Source organism: Pteronotus mesoamericanus, unplaced genomic scaffold, assembly GCF_021234165.1.
Source record: "Pteronotus mesoamericanus isolate MK-2021 breed Mesoamerican mustached bat unplaced genomic scaffold, CSHL_Meso_final contig_90, whole genome shotgun sequence".
In the NCBI taxonomy this organism is placed as follows: Eukaryota; Metazoa; Chordata; class Mammalia; order Chiroptera; family Mormoopidae; genus Pteronotus; species Pteronotus mesoamericanus.
Genome location: NW_026555277.1, coordinates 20,525,992 through 20,540,397, shown reverse-complemented (window position 1 = coordinate 20,540,397; position 14,406 = coordinate 20,525,992). Strand labels below are relative to the sequence as shown.

General features: G+C 32.7%; 1 protein-coding gene across 1 annotated transcript in view; it reads left to right on the top strand.

Annotated features, from left to right (window-relative positions):
- Positions 1–14,406, top strand: part of NBEAL1 (neurobeachin like 1) — a 150,929-nt gene that overhangs the window by 99,557 nt on the left and 36,966 nt on the right. The window contains exons 35-41 of the mRNA XM_054585818.1: positions 4,133–4,257; positions 5,166–5,292; positions 7,971–8,119; positions 8,720–8,853; positions 10,542–10,643; positions 12,860–12,955; positions 13,351–13,475. Coding sequence (XP_054441793.1) covers positions 4,133–4,257; positions 5,166–5,292; positions 7,971–8,119; positions 8,720–8,853; positions 10,542–10,643; positions 12,860–12,955; positions 13,351–13,475 — 858 coding nt within the window. The remainder of the gene's footprint in view (positions 1–4,132; positions 4,258–5,165; positions 5,293–7,970; positions 8,120–8,719; positions 8,854–10,541; positions 10,644–12,859; positions 12,956–13,350; positions 13,476–14,406) is intronic.

The following is a 14,406-nucleotide window of genomic DNA, read 5'->3' as shown; positions in this document are numbered from 1 at the left end:
CACCAAAAAACCCAAACACTCCAATTATAAAATGGACAGAGGACCTGAGTAGACATTTCTCCAAAGAGGACATATAGATGGCTAACAGACATATGAGAAGATGCTCAATATCACTAGTTGTCTGGAGAAATGCAAATTGAAACCACAATGAAATAGCATCTTGCACTTGTTAGAATGGCTACCATTGGTAAATAAACAGATAGTGCTGGTGAGGATGTGGAGAAAAGGGAACTATTGTACACTGTTGGTGAATTATAAATTAATGCAGCCACAATGGAAAACAGTAGGAGATTCCTCAAAAACTAAAAGTAGAGCTGCTATACAGTCCAGCAATTTCACTTCTAGGTATTTATCCAAAAAACCCCAAAAACATTAATTTGAAAAGATTTCATGCACCCTTATGTTCATTGCAGCATTACTGGTATTGTATATCAAAAATAAGGAAGCAATCTAGATGTCCATCAATAGATAAATGGATAAAGAAGATGTGGTATATATATAATGCAATATTATTCAGCAATAAAAGAATGAAATCTTGCTGTTTGTGACAGTGTGGATGAACCTAGAGGGTATTATGCTAAACGAAATAAGTCATATGAAGAATGACAAATACTGTATTATTTCACTTATGGGAATCTGAGAAGAACAGAACAAATTAATAAACAAAACAAAATAGAAAGAGATACATAGACATAGAGAAGAAGCTGATGGTTGCCAGAGGGGAGGTGCTCAGGGGAATGAGAATAAAAATAATGGAAGGACAAAAAAAATTAAAAACAAATAAAATCTGAAAGGAAAGAAAATGTCTTGCATGGTGAAACACAAAGGAATTCCTCACAGATGGATTAAGTGAATGACAAATCTTATTTGTTTGCAGAATAAGGGAAGTGCTCTTTTTACACATTCAGGTTTTTCTTTAAAAATACTCATTTACTACACATCCTGTGAAGCCTTATAGAATAGGTGGCACTATGACCATGGTAGAGATAACATTTATAAATGTAACCTGGATTCGGTGTTAGGTTTGCATATCAATCCTGAGGTATTTTCTGGCACCACAGGCTATCCTTATACCTAGTTTAGATATATGTGCCTGGCCCTGTTTGTTGGGGAAGGGACAGTGCGGAAGTATGTGAGTTATTATTTAAAGCTTTTGCTGAGTCTTCTGGAAAAGCTGAGTTCAGGGCTACCAAGGGGAGTGATGATTCTAACTCACAACAGGCTTCAGATTACATGTGGGTTTTGGGAGTTCCCCTAAGGATGCCAGCAACAGGGGACCCTCTTGTTTTTGTCTCTCTACCACCGTTTCTTCTCCTGGTACCGAATGAAGCCCCTCCTTTTTGTGAGGAACCCACTTTGATATGGCCCCTCCCATACTTTATCAAAAGATGCCATAGGCTCAAGTCAGCTAGTTACTCTTCCCTGTGACTTTACTGCTGGTGCTGTCAGGGAAAATTGTCCTTTGGGATCACTAAGCTAACAGGATGTGAGTCTTGGGCTGTGGCTGGCTATCTTATCCCTGGTGGTGGTATTGAAGCATCTGGATCCATCCAGGGTAAATGCACTCCTAGACTTGCAAGTTAGGAGAGCTTGTATATGTCTTATGTGCTTATAAGCAGTTTGAGTTTTGTTTCCTTACAACTAAAAATATAAAATTGACCATTATACTACAGTACCTGAGAGAGCTATTTTAGGTGAAACATTGAGTGGAATTTCCCAGTGCAGAATTTATTGGAGCTGTCCTCTGGCCCTGGTGCTGAAGAAGAAAACAGTATGCGGTTTGCATCGGAGCTCTAGCATAAGAAAGAGAAGATCCTTGTGGCAGTAGCCACTGGGATCTCGAGGTACCATGGGAAGCCTATCAACTGGCTGTGTGGTTTCAGGAGAATAAAGAACCATGCCAACTCATTGACAGGTGCCAGCAGCATGGAGTAAGGTGAAGCCCGGGGCAAAATATTCTGGCAGTAAGCAAGCAGTCCATAGTTAGCATCAGTCTGGAAGCAGAAATCCAAGCATAGAATCTGCCGATGACAGTTTTTGTCCCTGAGATAGAAGGTTGAGAAAAGTAGGACGCCAGTGTTAGAGTGAATGAGCTGCTGAAGTCAGAGCCCCTGGGTTCAGGTCCCAGCTCTGAAGTTTATAAATTACATGACTTTAAGGAAGTAGCCATTTTCAGCCTCAGTTCTCTCACACAAAATTGGGGATATTGATAAAAATAATTAAGATACCTGAATTCGTTTTTATCTTTACCATTTGAGTTCTTTAGTTTCTGAATTATGGGTAGGTTATATGTCTGTCTTCCAACTCTGCTCCTTAAGCGCAAAGATTGTTGTACTTAAGTCTTTATCACTCCTCAAAAAAACAAAAATTATGAAAATTAATTTTATTTGATTGTCTTGTAAATTATAGCTCTGATATTTTTTGAGCTTTATGTGTATATATTTTTGACCATGGATTTATTTCCTTTGCTTTTATCCTGTGATAGAGAGTTTGTTTTGAATCAGTTTGCTCCTGTCTTCCTCACACTACCTCTTTGAGATAGAATTAGTGTTGTTTTGTGCTTGAATATTTTACAGTTTTTTCCTTGATTTAAAGTAATATCACAGTATTATGTGGTATATGTGTATATTTTTTAGTCCTTTTTTTATTGTGGTAAAATACATATAAAATTTTAATTATTAAAAATGTACCCTTTGGGGCATTGAGTATATTGATCATGTTGTGTATTTATCACTACTCTCCAGCTTTAGAATATTTTCATCGCATCAAAAAGAAAACCTGGACCCTTTAAGTGGTCACTGCCTATTATCCCTTCCCCCAGCCCCAGGCAACCATCAGTCTGTTTCCTGACTCTATGGATTTGCCTATTCTGAATATTTTATATAAATTGAATAATGTAATATGTGGCCTTTTGTGTCTGGATTCTTTCACTTAGCATAATGTTTTTATTATAGTATGTATCAATACTTCTGTCTTTTTAATGGCCAAATATTATACCATTGTATGGTTATACCACATTTTGTTCATCAGTTAATGGACATTTGGGTTGTTTTCCTTGTGGCTAATTGTGAGTAGTATTGCTATGAACATTTGTGAACAAATGTTTGTTTCAGTACCTATTTTTAATTTTCTTGGGTATATACCTACCTATGAGCAGATTTGTTGGGTCATATGATAATTCTATGATTTACTGAGGAATTGCCAGATGTTTTCCTATAGCAGCTGTACCATTTTACATTTCTATTAACAATACTAGAAGATTCCAGTTCTCTACCACCTTACCAGTACTTGTAATTTTCTGATTTTTAAATTATGACCATCCTAGTGAGTGTGAAGTGATACTTTACAATGTTGTTACATTTACCTAATGACTAATGACACTGAGCATCTTTTCATGTACTTGTTGACCAGTTGTATATGTCTTCTTTGAGTAAATCTCTATTCAAGTCGTTTGCCTATTCTTATGTCAGATTGTTTGACTTACTGTGCTTGAATTATAAGAGTTCTCTTTATATTCTCAATAAGAGACCCTTACTAGATACATTATTTGTAAATACGTAGGTTGTCTTTTCACTTTCTTGATAGCAGCTTTAGTGCATGGAAGTTTTGAATTTCAAAGTCCAATTTATCTCCTTGTTGCTTGTGTGGTTTTTGTCATGTCTAAGAAACCAGTCCCAACTCTAAGGTCATAAAGATTTACCCCATCTTTTTTTCTAAGACTTTTAACTCTTATATTTAGATCTTTGCAATTATCTTTATAATAAAATTATTTTGAAAATTGTTATTGGAATAAACTTGTATAGCTAGTTAAAAACTTCCATAGAACAGTGAACGAGTTAAAAGATATCAAGTTATGTATCTGAAGATTTATGTTCAGATCTTATTTCTGCTACCTATAAACCACATGACATTTTAGGCAAAAAAAAAAAAATTGGATACCTCAAGTATAAACTCTGGCTGTATATACTGACATTGGTTTTCTCTCAGAATTGTTTTTGAGTCAAATGAGTTAATGAATGTGAATTTTTATAAAATGGTGTTACACACATGTAAAGTACCTGATACTTTCTTATTTGATTTCAGTCTTTGTAACTTTAAGTAATTGTATGTTTTTACTTATGAATATTCATAGGAAACAAAATCCAATTCGCTGGAAACTAGCTAATGTAGAAAATTATTCCCGTATGAGACTTAAGTTGGTACCAAATTATAACTTCAAAACCCATGAGGAAGCTAGTGCTTTGAGAGATAATCTAGGTGAGTTCCATTGGCTATTCATTTGTTGAAGATAATTAAGGATGTTGATGGGGTTGGTTGTTCTTTTTATTGTTTCAAAATTATTTACTTATGAAAGATGAGTAATGTTTTAGAATTGATCTTTAAACAGTTGTATATATTAAATGCTGTTATCTTTGGCCTGAAGCTAATATGACTTTCTATTTCAATTGATTGTAATTTTTCAAACAAAAACATAATTTAAAACCATGAAATTATACTGTCATTAATGTGCAATATGTTGTCTCTGTTATTCATTATGGTACAATGAAGCAATGGTTTTTTCCCCTAAATTCTGCTTACCAAGACTGAAGCTGATGTTAAATATATCTAGAATTCTTAGTAACTCAAGGCCTTTTTTTTTTTTTACATGTTCTTACAGAACTTGAGATACTTAGCATCTTATAAGGGTCAATATCTTTTTCTAGGAAAAAAGTGCTTTAAAATACATAGCCTAGCAGTAATTTGAAGCAGATTTGAAAGAATTCCTATAATTCTTTATGAAATCATTCTTTTCTAACCATCTGACTTGGTGTTTCTGCCTTGTGTTTGAAGAGAGGTCTGTAAAAACCCCAAAGTCATTGGCCAGTTATGTGTATACTAAATTGTAGTTTCAGTTCTTTACCATAGCCACCTGTGTTCCAATGGACATTGTGTTCTGTTGTGTTCAGTGACTAAGTTACAATTAGTACTAGTTTTTAAAATTTTTTAAAAATTGCATTAATGTATTAGTCAGTAGAATTGATGCCATAAAGTTAATCAAGAGAGCTAAGTACATTCTTTACTTGTAATGCACATCATTATCATGTAATTAACAGTAAGAAATTAACAGAAGTGCTATAATACATTTTTTTTACTTTGTGTTTAATAAATATTTTGTTTTTAAGCAGGTGTCCAACATACACAGCCTTCCAATGACTCATTGCTTTTGGAAGTGGTGAAACAAGTAAAAGTTAGTGATGTGGAAGAAGATAAGTTAGACCTTTCTGAAGAGGAAATAACAGCCAGAGTAAATATGTACGTATATGTACTTGAAAGTATTTAAAATTATTTTGTTCAGAGATAATGGGATTGTAAATTTGAGAAAGATACTTGCTTGAAATTTTAATACTATACATTTTCAGGGTCTAACAGTTAATGCTGTGTCAGCTGTTAGGAGTGTATCAGTGTTAACTGAGATTATTGAGGAGCTTCTTGAGCTTGTGTAACTTGAAGCTGGATGTTGAATTTAAAAAGCATTTGATTTGAATGATAATAAAAACATAACATCACATTTATGGTATATAGTTAAGGCTGTGTTTAGATGGAAAGTACAGCATAAGATATAACTCTTAACCAAAAGGTAGAAGTTATAAAGACAAAAGCAGGAATTCATGAAAAAGAAAACCAAAAAACAAAAAGGTAAAAGAAATCTAAAGCTAGTTATAAAAAAAAAAACAACAGATAACAAAACAATAAATCTCGAGCTAGACTGGTTAGGAAAGAAAGAAAAACAACAAATTATTAGTAGTGGGAATGAAAGAGAAGATAATGCTACAAATATTAAAATGACTAGAAAGAAATACTAATGATAATTTTATACCAATAAATTGGAGAATTTACATGAAGTGGATAAATTCTTAAAAGATACAAACTACCAAACCTCCCTCAGGAAGAAATATAGAATTTGAATAGCCTTAGATATATGAGGCCCGTCCAGAAAGTATCCAGCAATGTAATTTATGGAAAATAGAGACATTTATTGAAGAAGATACAGGTACAAGAAACATTGTATGTGGGACAATGATACCTCAGCCCCTTCAAAGTGGACATCTTGGGACCTCACACAGTTCTCCCAGTTACCATCTGCTGCCCTGTCATATTTTCTTGAATTTCATCCATAGTCTTAAAATCTCTTCCCTTTCAAAGGTGATTTTAGTTTTGGGAAAAACCAGAAGTCTCAGGGTACCGAATCTGGGCTGTAGGGGGACTGAGTCACCTGGGTGATTTCCTATTTAGATGGAAAAACTCCACACAAGACGTGATGCATGGGTGCGTGTGTTGTTGTGATGAAGCTGCCAATTACCAGTTGCCCATACTTGCAGCCTTCTGAGTCATCTGAATTGTTTCCATGGAGGAATGTTTGAGCTTAACACAAAATTTGATGCAAATTTGTTGCTGCACTTGCTCAGTCATTTTAAATGAGATGGCCACACAGTACACATGCTCACTCAATGGCATCCACTGCCACCACTGATTAGTGAAGCGAGGTTGTCATTGTTCATGTATGCACATCCTAGTCTACTCTCCTTGGCTGCCAGGATACATTGATGTCTCGCAAACCGTTCTTTTTTATATTAACAATGGTTGGACTTTTTCCAGACCTTGTATGTCTATAAATTTTGAATTTTTAGTTTACAGACTTCCTTAAGCAAACATATTTTGATTTCCTCATTTCTCCTTAATGCTATTATCCTAAATATTAGATCTTTATATATTTTAAGCCCAGCAATACAGTTTTATAGTTAGTTATATGTAATTGTCTTTAAGTCAGTTAAGAGAAGAAAAAACTAAATAACTATTTTTTTACATTTGCTTACATAATTACCATACTCATACACTTTATTTCTTTATGTACATTCAAATTATCATCTGGTCATTTCCTTTCAGCCTGAAGGACTTCATTTAGTATTTCTTGTAAGGAAGTTTTGACAGCCACGAATTCTCTCAGTCTATGTTATCTGTGAAGGTCTTTATTTTGCCCTCATTTTTGACTGCTTTTAAAAAATTTGAAAATTGAGAGCCAGATAACAAAATTTACTGTTTTAGCTTTTAAACGGTAATAGCATTTAGACTATTAACACTCTTAGGTCCCTTGTTACTCCATTTCATCATAGTAAATACTGGAATTTCACTGTTTAAGAAAAGATTCTTAATTTTTAAATTTTTAAAAACTTATCTTTAAGTTAAAGGTTGCAATATTTCAGATAGAGGAAGATTCCTCATGAAAATCCATTGGAAACAAAATTAGATTTAGTCATTGCTCTCCTGGAAATGAGACAGATATGAAATATCTAGGACCAGAGAGCAGGTAGTTTCAAGGACATACTTGAATATTATTCTGCGAATGGGAGGAGTCCCCATTTCTGTACTTGGCAATTAAAAGTCACTTCCCAGTTATACCCTTCAATAGACATAAATTATATCAGTCATCCAAATCAAGATGGCCTCACTCTAAGTAAGGTATGAGATGAACAGTGCACAGTATGTCTCCTTTCTTGCTCGGGGATATGATGCTTTAGTTTGATTTCCTCTTGAAAAGTCATTTTGCAGTTTAAGAGTCAATCATAATTAGTACTTCTAATAATTTATGAAACCATTAATGATGCAGTCCTTTATTTACAAATTTGTATATTCCCTGAATCAATTCATGTCTCCCAAATATAACTGAAAAGACCTGACCAGTATTGCTGCATGTTTGGAATGACCTCTGCCAGTATTGTTAAAGATTCACTATGTTTTGTTTTTTGAAACTTGAGTTTTTGGGTAGTAAGAATATTTGGATGGTATTTAAGTAATTTAATGTGCATGGAATATGTTTTATAAAAAAATCTATTGGATATTTTATATACATGAGGTTTATATTTGAATATGATATTCTTTTCTATTTACAGAAAATACATTGTTAAGTTTTTGATTGGTTTTTGTTTTTATAGTGATGAGAAAAAAGAACAGGATCAAAAAGAAAAATTGGTGTTGTCAGTAGACTGTGAACTCATTACAATAATTGACATAATTCCTGGCAGATTAGAAATCACTACTCAACATGTTTACTTCTGTGATGGCAGCATTGAAAAAGAAGATGGTGAGGAGTCTGGGGGAATAATTTCTGTTCGGTAGTTAAGTATCCAGTTTATCAGTCATTAATGTAGGGGAAAAAAACAAAAAGATAAGACTGTGGAATTACAATCTGTCATGTAGAAGGAGAAATGAAGAGTCAGTTGGGATTAAATTTACATTCAACAATGTACTGAAGAACATGCTTTTTTATTATCAATGTTTTCTAAAGATTTGGTTGAGAGGATTGCTTAAATTTAAGTTATAAAATACAATCTTAATTTTATTTTTATGTCCACTTATTCCTGTAGGCTTCTCACTTAATCCTTTATCTGAAAATAAAAAGATACTTAAATCTAAAGTGTCAACATAAAGAGAGATAAATGTTTCTAAGATATAATATTGAGAATTATCTCTAATGGCAAGGAAGTAGAATAGCTATAGAATTTTTCAATAGTTTTAAGAGAAACAATTTAAACATCGAATAAATTTAACAAATGGTTTTTTGAAACAGAAATTGAATTTCTTTTCCCTGAGTGCTGTTTTTGTCAGGAACTAGGAGGTATTTTCTGCATAGCTTGGGTAACTTTATAGGGTACCATAGTCACAAGATTTCTTCTGTTTTAAGGAGTAGGCTTTGATTTCAAATGGCCTCATTCCCAAATTCGAGAGATTCACTTGCGGCGTTACAATTTAAGGAGATCAGCCCTTGAGATTTTCCATGTTGACCAATCCAACTACTTTCTCAATTTCAAAAAAGAGGTATGTAACACATTACTTTTCTGGAAGCTCCAAAGTATTAGCTTGAAATTATTTTCCAGTTAGTGAGCTAGAATGAAATTTTGGATTCTGTTCTTTCATTAAGTCAGAATATTAGAGGAAGAAGTATATACAGGGTTGGGCAAAGTAGGTTTTCAGTTCCTATGGAAAATAATAAATAATAATACAAGAATAAACTTTGTTTCTTGTACTCACAGTTATAAACCTTCTTTTGCCCCACACTCTATTTGAAGACTAAGCAGTATATGAATTTTTGTTGGAATTTATGTTTGAATGTTTAGAGAGTGCTTGTTTTCAGCTTTTATATATGAGTAGGTAGTAGAATATTGAATGTTAGCCAGTAGGTACCTCATAGTATCCAACTGTGAAATAATATGCAATATATATATAATGATTATATTTATGAGATTAGGTTGGGTTCACTTCAACAACAATGGAGCATGTATTTCACCTGGAGTAGAGTAAATTCTTGAACAGTATAAATGGTTAATAGATTACCACTGAAGCAAGATTTCCTGGGTTCAAGTACTAGCCTCACTATTAGCTGTGTAACCTTTGACACATTATTTGCACCCCATCCTTCCTTCCCTCTGCCATTCACTTGGGGTCACACTTACGTCCATCACATTCTGACATCTGTCCCTACCTTGCTTAGCTCTTTCTCCTTTTCAGAGGCTTCTCTTCTAATAGGCATATCTTCTAATCTTTAATGTTCATGTCTGTCTTGGCATCTGCTTTTCAGAGGACCTAGATTAGCACAAAAACTACATTCTAGTTCATTTGTTGAATTGAGGATTACTTAGAGATAATTTGATTTGGGCATTTAAAAGAGCATTTTTCTGTTTTTATAAAAGAATACTTTTTTTCTATTAAAAATCAATTTTCCCTTACAGGAAAATACAAAGCATGTGCTTATTAGAAAGCTATATCATGTAATTACACCAACTGTGTTCCTGTTGAATACTGTACAGTTGTATAATTTTATAGTTTTAAAGGACATTTGTATATAGTATCTAATCTTCATAACAGCCTTCATATTACAGAAAATTTCATTATTCCTTTTTTATAGATGAAGAAACTAAAGTTCAAAGATGAGTCTTATTACTTTACATTTGTATAACCCTGAATAATTTACAAATCTATTAACAGTACATTATGTTTAATGTACAAGTGAGAGTCCGTAAATTGATTGATTTGCCAAGATGATGAGTAAATGACAACTAAATTTGCAGTAGACTTGAATTAGTCTTCTCATTCAATGTCTGATGATCATTCCATTATACACTATAACTTACTCAAAAAATACATCTATTGACTTCACCGAGCCTAGTATAATAGAGAGGTTAAAATAATAATCTTCTGTTTATTTGAGATGTCCAGTGGAGGCAAATCCATAGAGAGAGAAAGTAGATTATTGGTTGTCATGGAATTGGAGAGAATGAGAATTGGAGAACGATAGTGAGGAAAGTTGCCCTTGGGGATGATGAAAATGTTTCAAAGTTAGATTATGTTGCTGGTTGCACAAATCAGAATATACAGAAAAGCCCACTGAATTTTGTATACTTAAATGGTGAATTTTATGCTATGGGAATTAATAAAGCTATTATAAAGGCCATAATCCTAGTTTGTCTTGATCAATTTCTAAACTATAAAATGGTGTTTTTTTATAGGTTAGAAACAAAGTATATAGCAGACTATTGTCATTTCATTCTCCAAACAGTTACGGAACCAGATCACCACAGGAGTTATTCAAAGCATCAGGATTGACACAGGTAGGAAATTTTAATAGTCACTGTTTTGGTGTTCATTTTGTATGAGAGTTTTACTTAAAGGTAAAACTTTCTTCTTCTGATTATTTTGTTATTACAACTGCTGTTCTTCATTCAGGTTCGTACTTGGATTTATCTTTGAATCTTTGTTTCCCTCACACATAGAGTGCTCTGTCTTCCAGCTCCCACATCATTCAGTTTATGGGCATGTCTTAGGAATTCCTCTTTTTCACTAATTTTCTCTTTTTAAAAAATATTGTGGGTTTTTTCTCAATAATAGACAATAACCCGAGCACAAGGTCAAAAATGGGAAAATACAAAAGACATCATGGAAAAAAGGTAAAAATAAAAATAAGTGCCATTTCTTCTGACAGCCAAAGCTAACTAATGCTCTTGTGTGTTTTACCTTCACCTGTATCCCAACATCTTCTCCATTTGTACTGCCAAAAATCCACAGAAAGACCATTATTCTTTCCTTTCCAGAACTGTTAGTAGTTCCTAGTTAGGTTCTCTGACCCTGGCTTTCTCCTTCCTCCTACATGTGTATTAATCTAGTTTTTAAATATTATTTTTCAATTACAGTTGACATTCAGTATTTCTGTGTAAGTTTCGAATGTACAGCAAGGTGGTTAAACAATTACATAATTTACAAAATGATCCCCCCTTTAATTCTAGTACCAACCTGGCACGTACATAATTATTCCAGTATTATTGACTGTATTCTCTATGCTGTACTTTAATCATAATCGTAAGAGATGAATAGGCCTTATTTTCCCCATTGATTTGAAATATCAATTATATATTGCATTGTTAGATGTATATGTTTGTTTCTAGAATGCTCATTTTATTTCATTGATCTACTTGATTATTTCTGTGCTGGTGTCATGTTGGTTTAATTGCTGAGACGTTATAATGGATTTAATTTTTTTAATATTTCATAATGGGTTTTGACATTTAAATAAATAAATAAAATCTGCATTTAAAAGAAAAAAAAGAAAGAAGGAACTCCTACCTTTTGCGACAACATGGATAGAACTGGAGAATATTATGCTATGTGAAATAAGCCAGTCTGTGAAAGACAAATACCCTATGATCTCACCTATAAGTGGAATCTATTCTACTGAATAAACTAATGAACAAAATAAACCACAGGCATGGAAACATGGAGCAGACTGAGAGTGACCAGAGGGGATGGGGAAGGAGAACAATGGTGGAAAGAAGGGGAAGGGACTAATTAAAGAACATGTTTGAATGACCCATGGACATGAGAATTGACTGTGGGAGCAAGGGGGAGGGGTGGGAAGTGTGAGGAGGGCAAAGGGGGAAAAATGGAGACAACTGTAATAGAAAAAACATGATTTAAAAAAAAGTTGTTCAAAAAGCCATCAGCAGTTCTTTCCTACTGCTTATGGAATAAGCTTTATTTAATAAAATGCATTCCTTGTTTTCTGTGGAATAAGTTTTATTAATTAAAGTACTGATTCTTCAGTTTGACATGTAGGAACAATTATAATTGGGCTTTTAATAAAATCTTTATACATAGATTATTTCTCACCATTTCCCATTAAGTATATCCCTTGCTTAAGGTATACAGTAAACTTAAATTTGAATGTTAAACTCAGCAAAATTCTCTAGCATACCCACGCTGTGTAATTAGCAGGCTGTGAGCAATAAGGTGATTAAGAAAAACAATGATTGTCTTTCTTTAGAAACTTTTGTATGCAATTTAGCAAAATCCTTCTACCATAACTCTATAAAAGATAATGTAGTGTTTATATAAAATTTGTAAATGAGCCTAGTATACTAAGATACTGTTTTTTAAATATGCTTATGACAATTTTATAACAAATTATCAAAGTTGAACAGTCCTTCTGGATTTAAAAATTTTAGGACATCCAATAAAATATTTAATTGAAGTAAAGTAGTCTTATTAATACTTTAATTGAAGTATAAAGTAAAATTTTATACTAAATATCTCTTAGAATGTAGTATAAATTTTATGTGGGAGTTTCTCTTCCCACATAAAATTTTCTAGAGACCATTTTTAAAAGGAAGTGAGTTTAGGAAAAGTACATTGATTTTATGCCCCTGTTAAGCCTTTTTAAAGCCCCCATTTCTTTTATCAGAAAGATGATAAAGATTGTGTTAGTAATCAGTAATAGTTACTGGTTTCTAAGAGAGAGAGAGTAATTTTGATTTTCTTTTTTTGTGCTGTCTAGAAATGGGTCAATAGAGAGATATCAAATTTTGACTACCTCATTCAAATAAATACAATGGCAGGGCGAACCTATAATGACCTTGCACAGTATCCTGTGGTAAGTTTGTATAATCTCATAAATATGCAATTGCCTTTCAGTTTTATAATGCATAAAAATATATGCACACAATAGTTACTTTTTATTTTTAAAAGGGTATAAAATGTGTCTTTGCCTCTCTGTATGTTTTTCTACCCTGCTGTTTTCAAGAAGAATACAAACAAAGAAGAATTAAAAAATAAAAGCCTTTTTTCTTTTGCTTCAAAGAAAATATTCCAATGGAATTATAGGAATTAATGCTCCTGGTTATTGAAATAAAGATGAATGAACATTTGCAGGAGGGAAAATATTTTTAAAAACTATTTTTTTTGTCTTTAGATAAGCACTTGATATTAAATAGGGAGAGAGTAGCTTCTCTGGGAAGGGATATCTAAATTGTAAATTGTGTCTTTTAGTTTCCCTGGATTTTACAAGATTATATTTCAGAAGAGTTGGACTTGAATAACCCATCTGTTTTTCGAGATCTTTCCAAACCAATTGGAGTAGTTAATGATAAAAATGCCAAAGCTGTGCGAGAAAAGTAAGTGCCATTTATCATTTGGAAGATACCTATTGCTTGTTTGAATGTGTGTTGATTTCTGTAGTGAGCCAAGTGTCGTTCTCTTCAAATGCACAACTGTGTTTGATAATCAGTCTGATAATTCCTTCACTAAATTTTTTTGAAAATGTAAAAGTTGTGCTTTACATGTCCTAAATGTAGTCTATTTCCCCTCTTTGCCAAATTTAAATTAATATTGCTTAGAATTTCTTTTTACCTTGTAATAAGTATGTGCTAAAGGATAGTAAGTTCTTGAAATTTTTCTTGCCAGGGATTGTAGACTTAACAAACTAACATGTAAAAATATCTATCTAAGATAATATTTTAGTATATATAAAGTTAATAATACTGACCTGTTATTCATAAGTAATGTGAATGAAGGACAGTGGAATGTGTGGAAGTTTTAAGTGTCATTTTAATAAGGAAAGGTTTTATAGTTCTCTATACTTATGATCTACCCTGTAAACATCTCGTAATTTCTTTTTCAAAGCCAAGTGCTGACAAGTAAAAGGATAATTTTCGTTTCCCTTTTTATCCAGATTAACTTGTAGATGACTTGTCATTTATGACTTCTAATAATAAGGACAAGGAACTGTTTTGCCAACAAATTTACCTGTAGATTTATTTGGGAGTTGATGGTACATTATTTTTTGTTTTTCTTTTCTTTCTGTTTCTTTTCTTTTTTTCCTTACCTTTTCTTTTTTCTTTTGTCTTTTTATTTCTTCTCTTTTTCTTTTTCTTTTTGCAAATCTTCCCTGGGACTTTTTGTAGTGTTTAATATTTGATTTGATTTGATTTACTAGTGGGATTTTGCCGTGTATATATAACCTCACTGACATTAGTCAAACTTTTTTTCTGACAATAATAAAAGGTTAATTTTTAATTGATTTTATTGGGGTGACATTGCTTCACA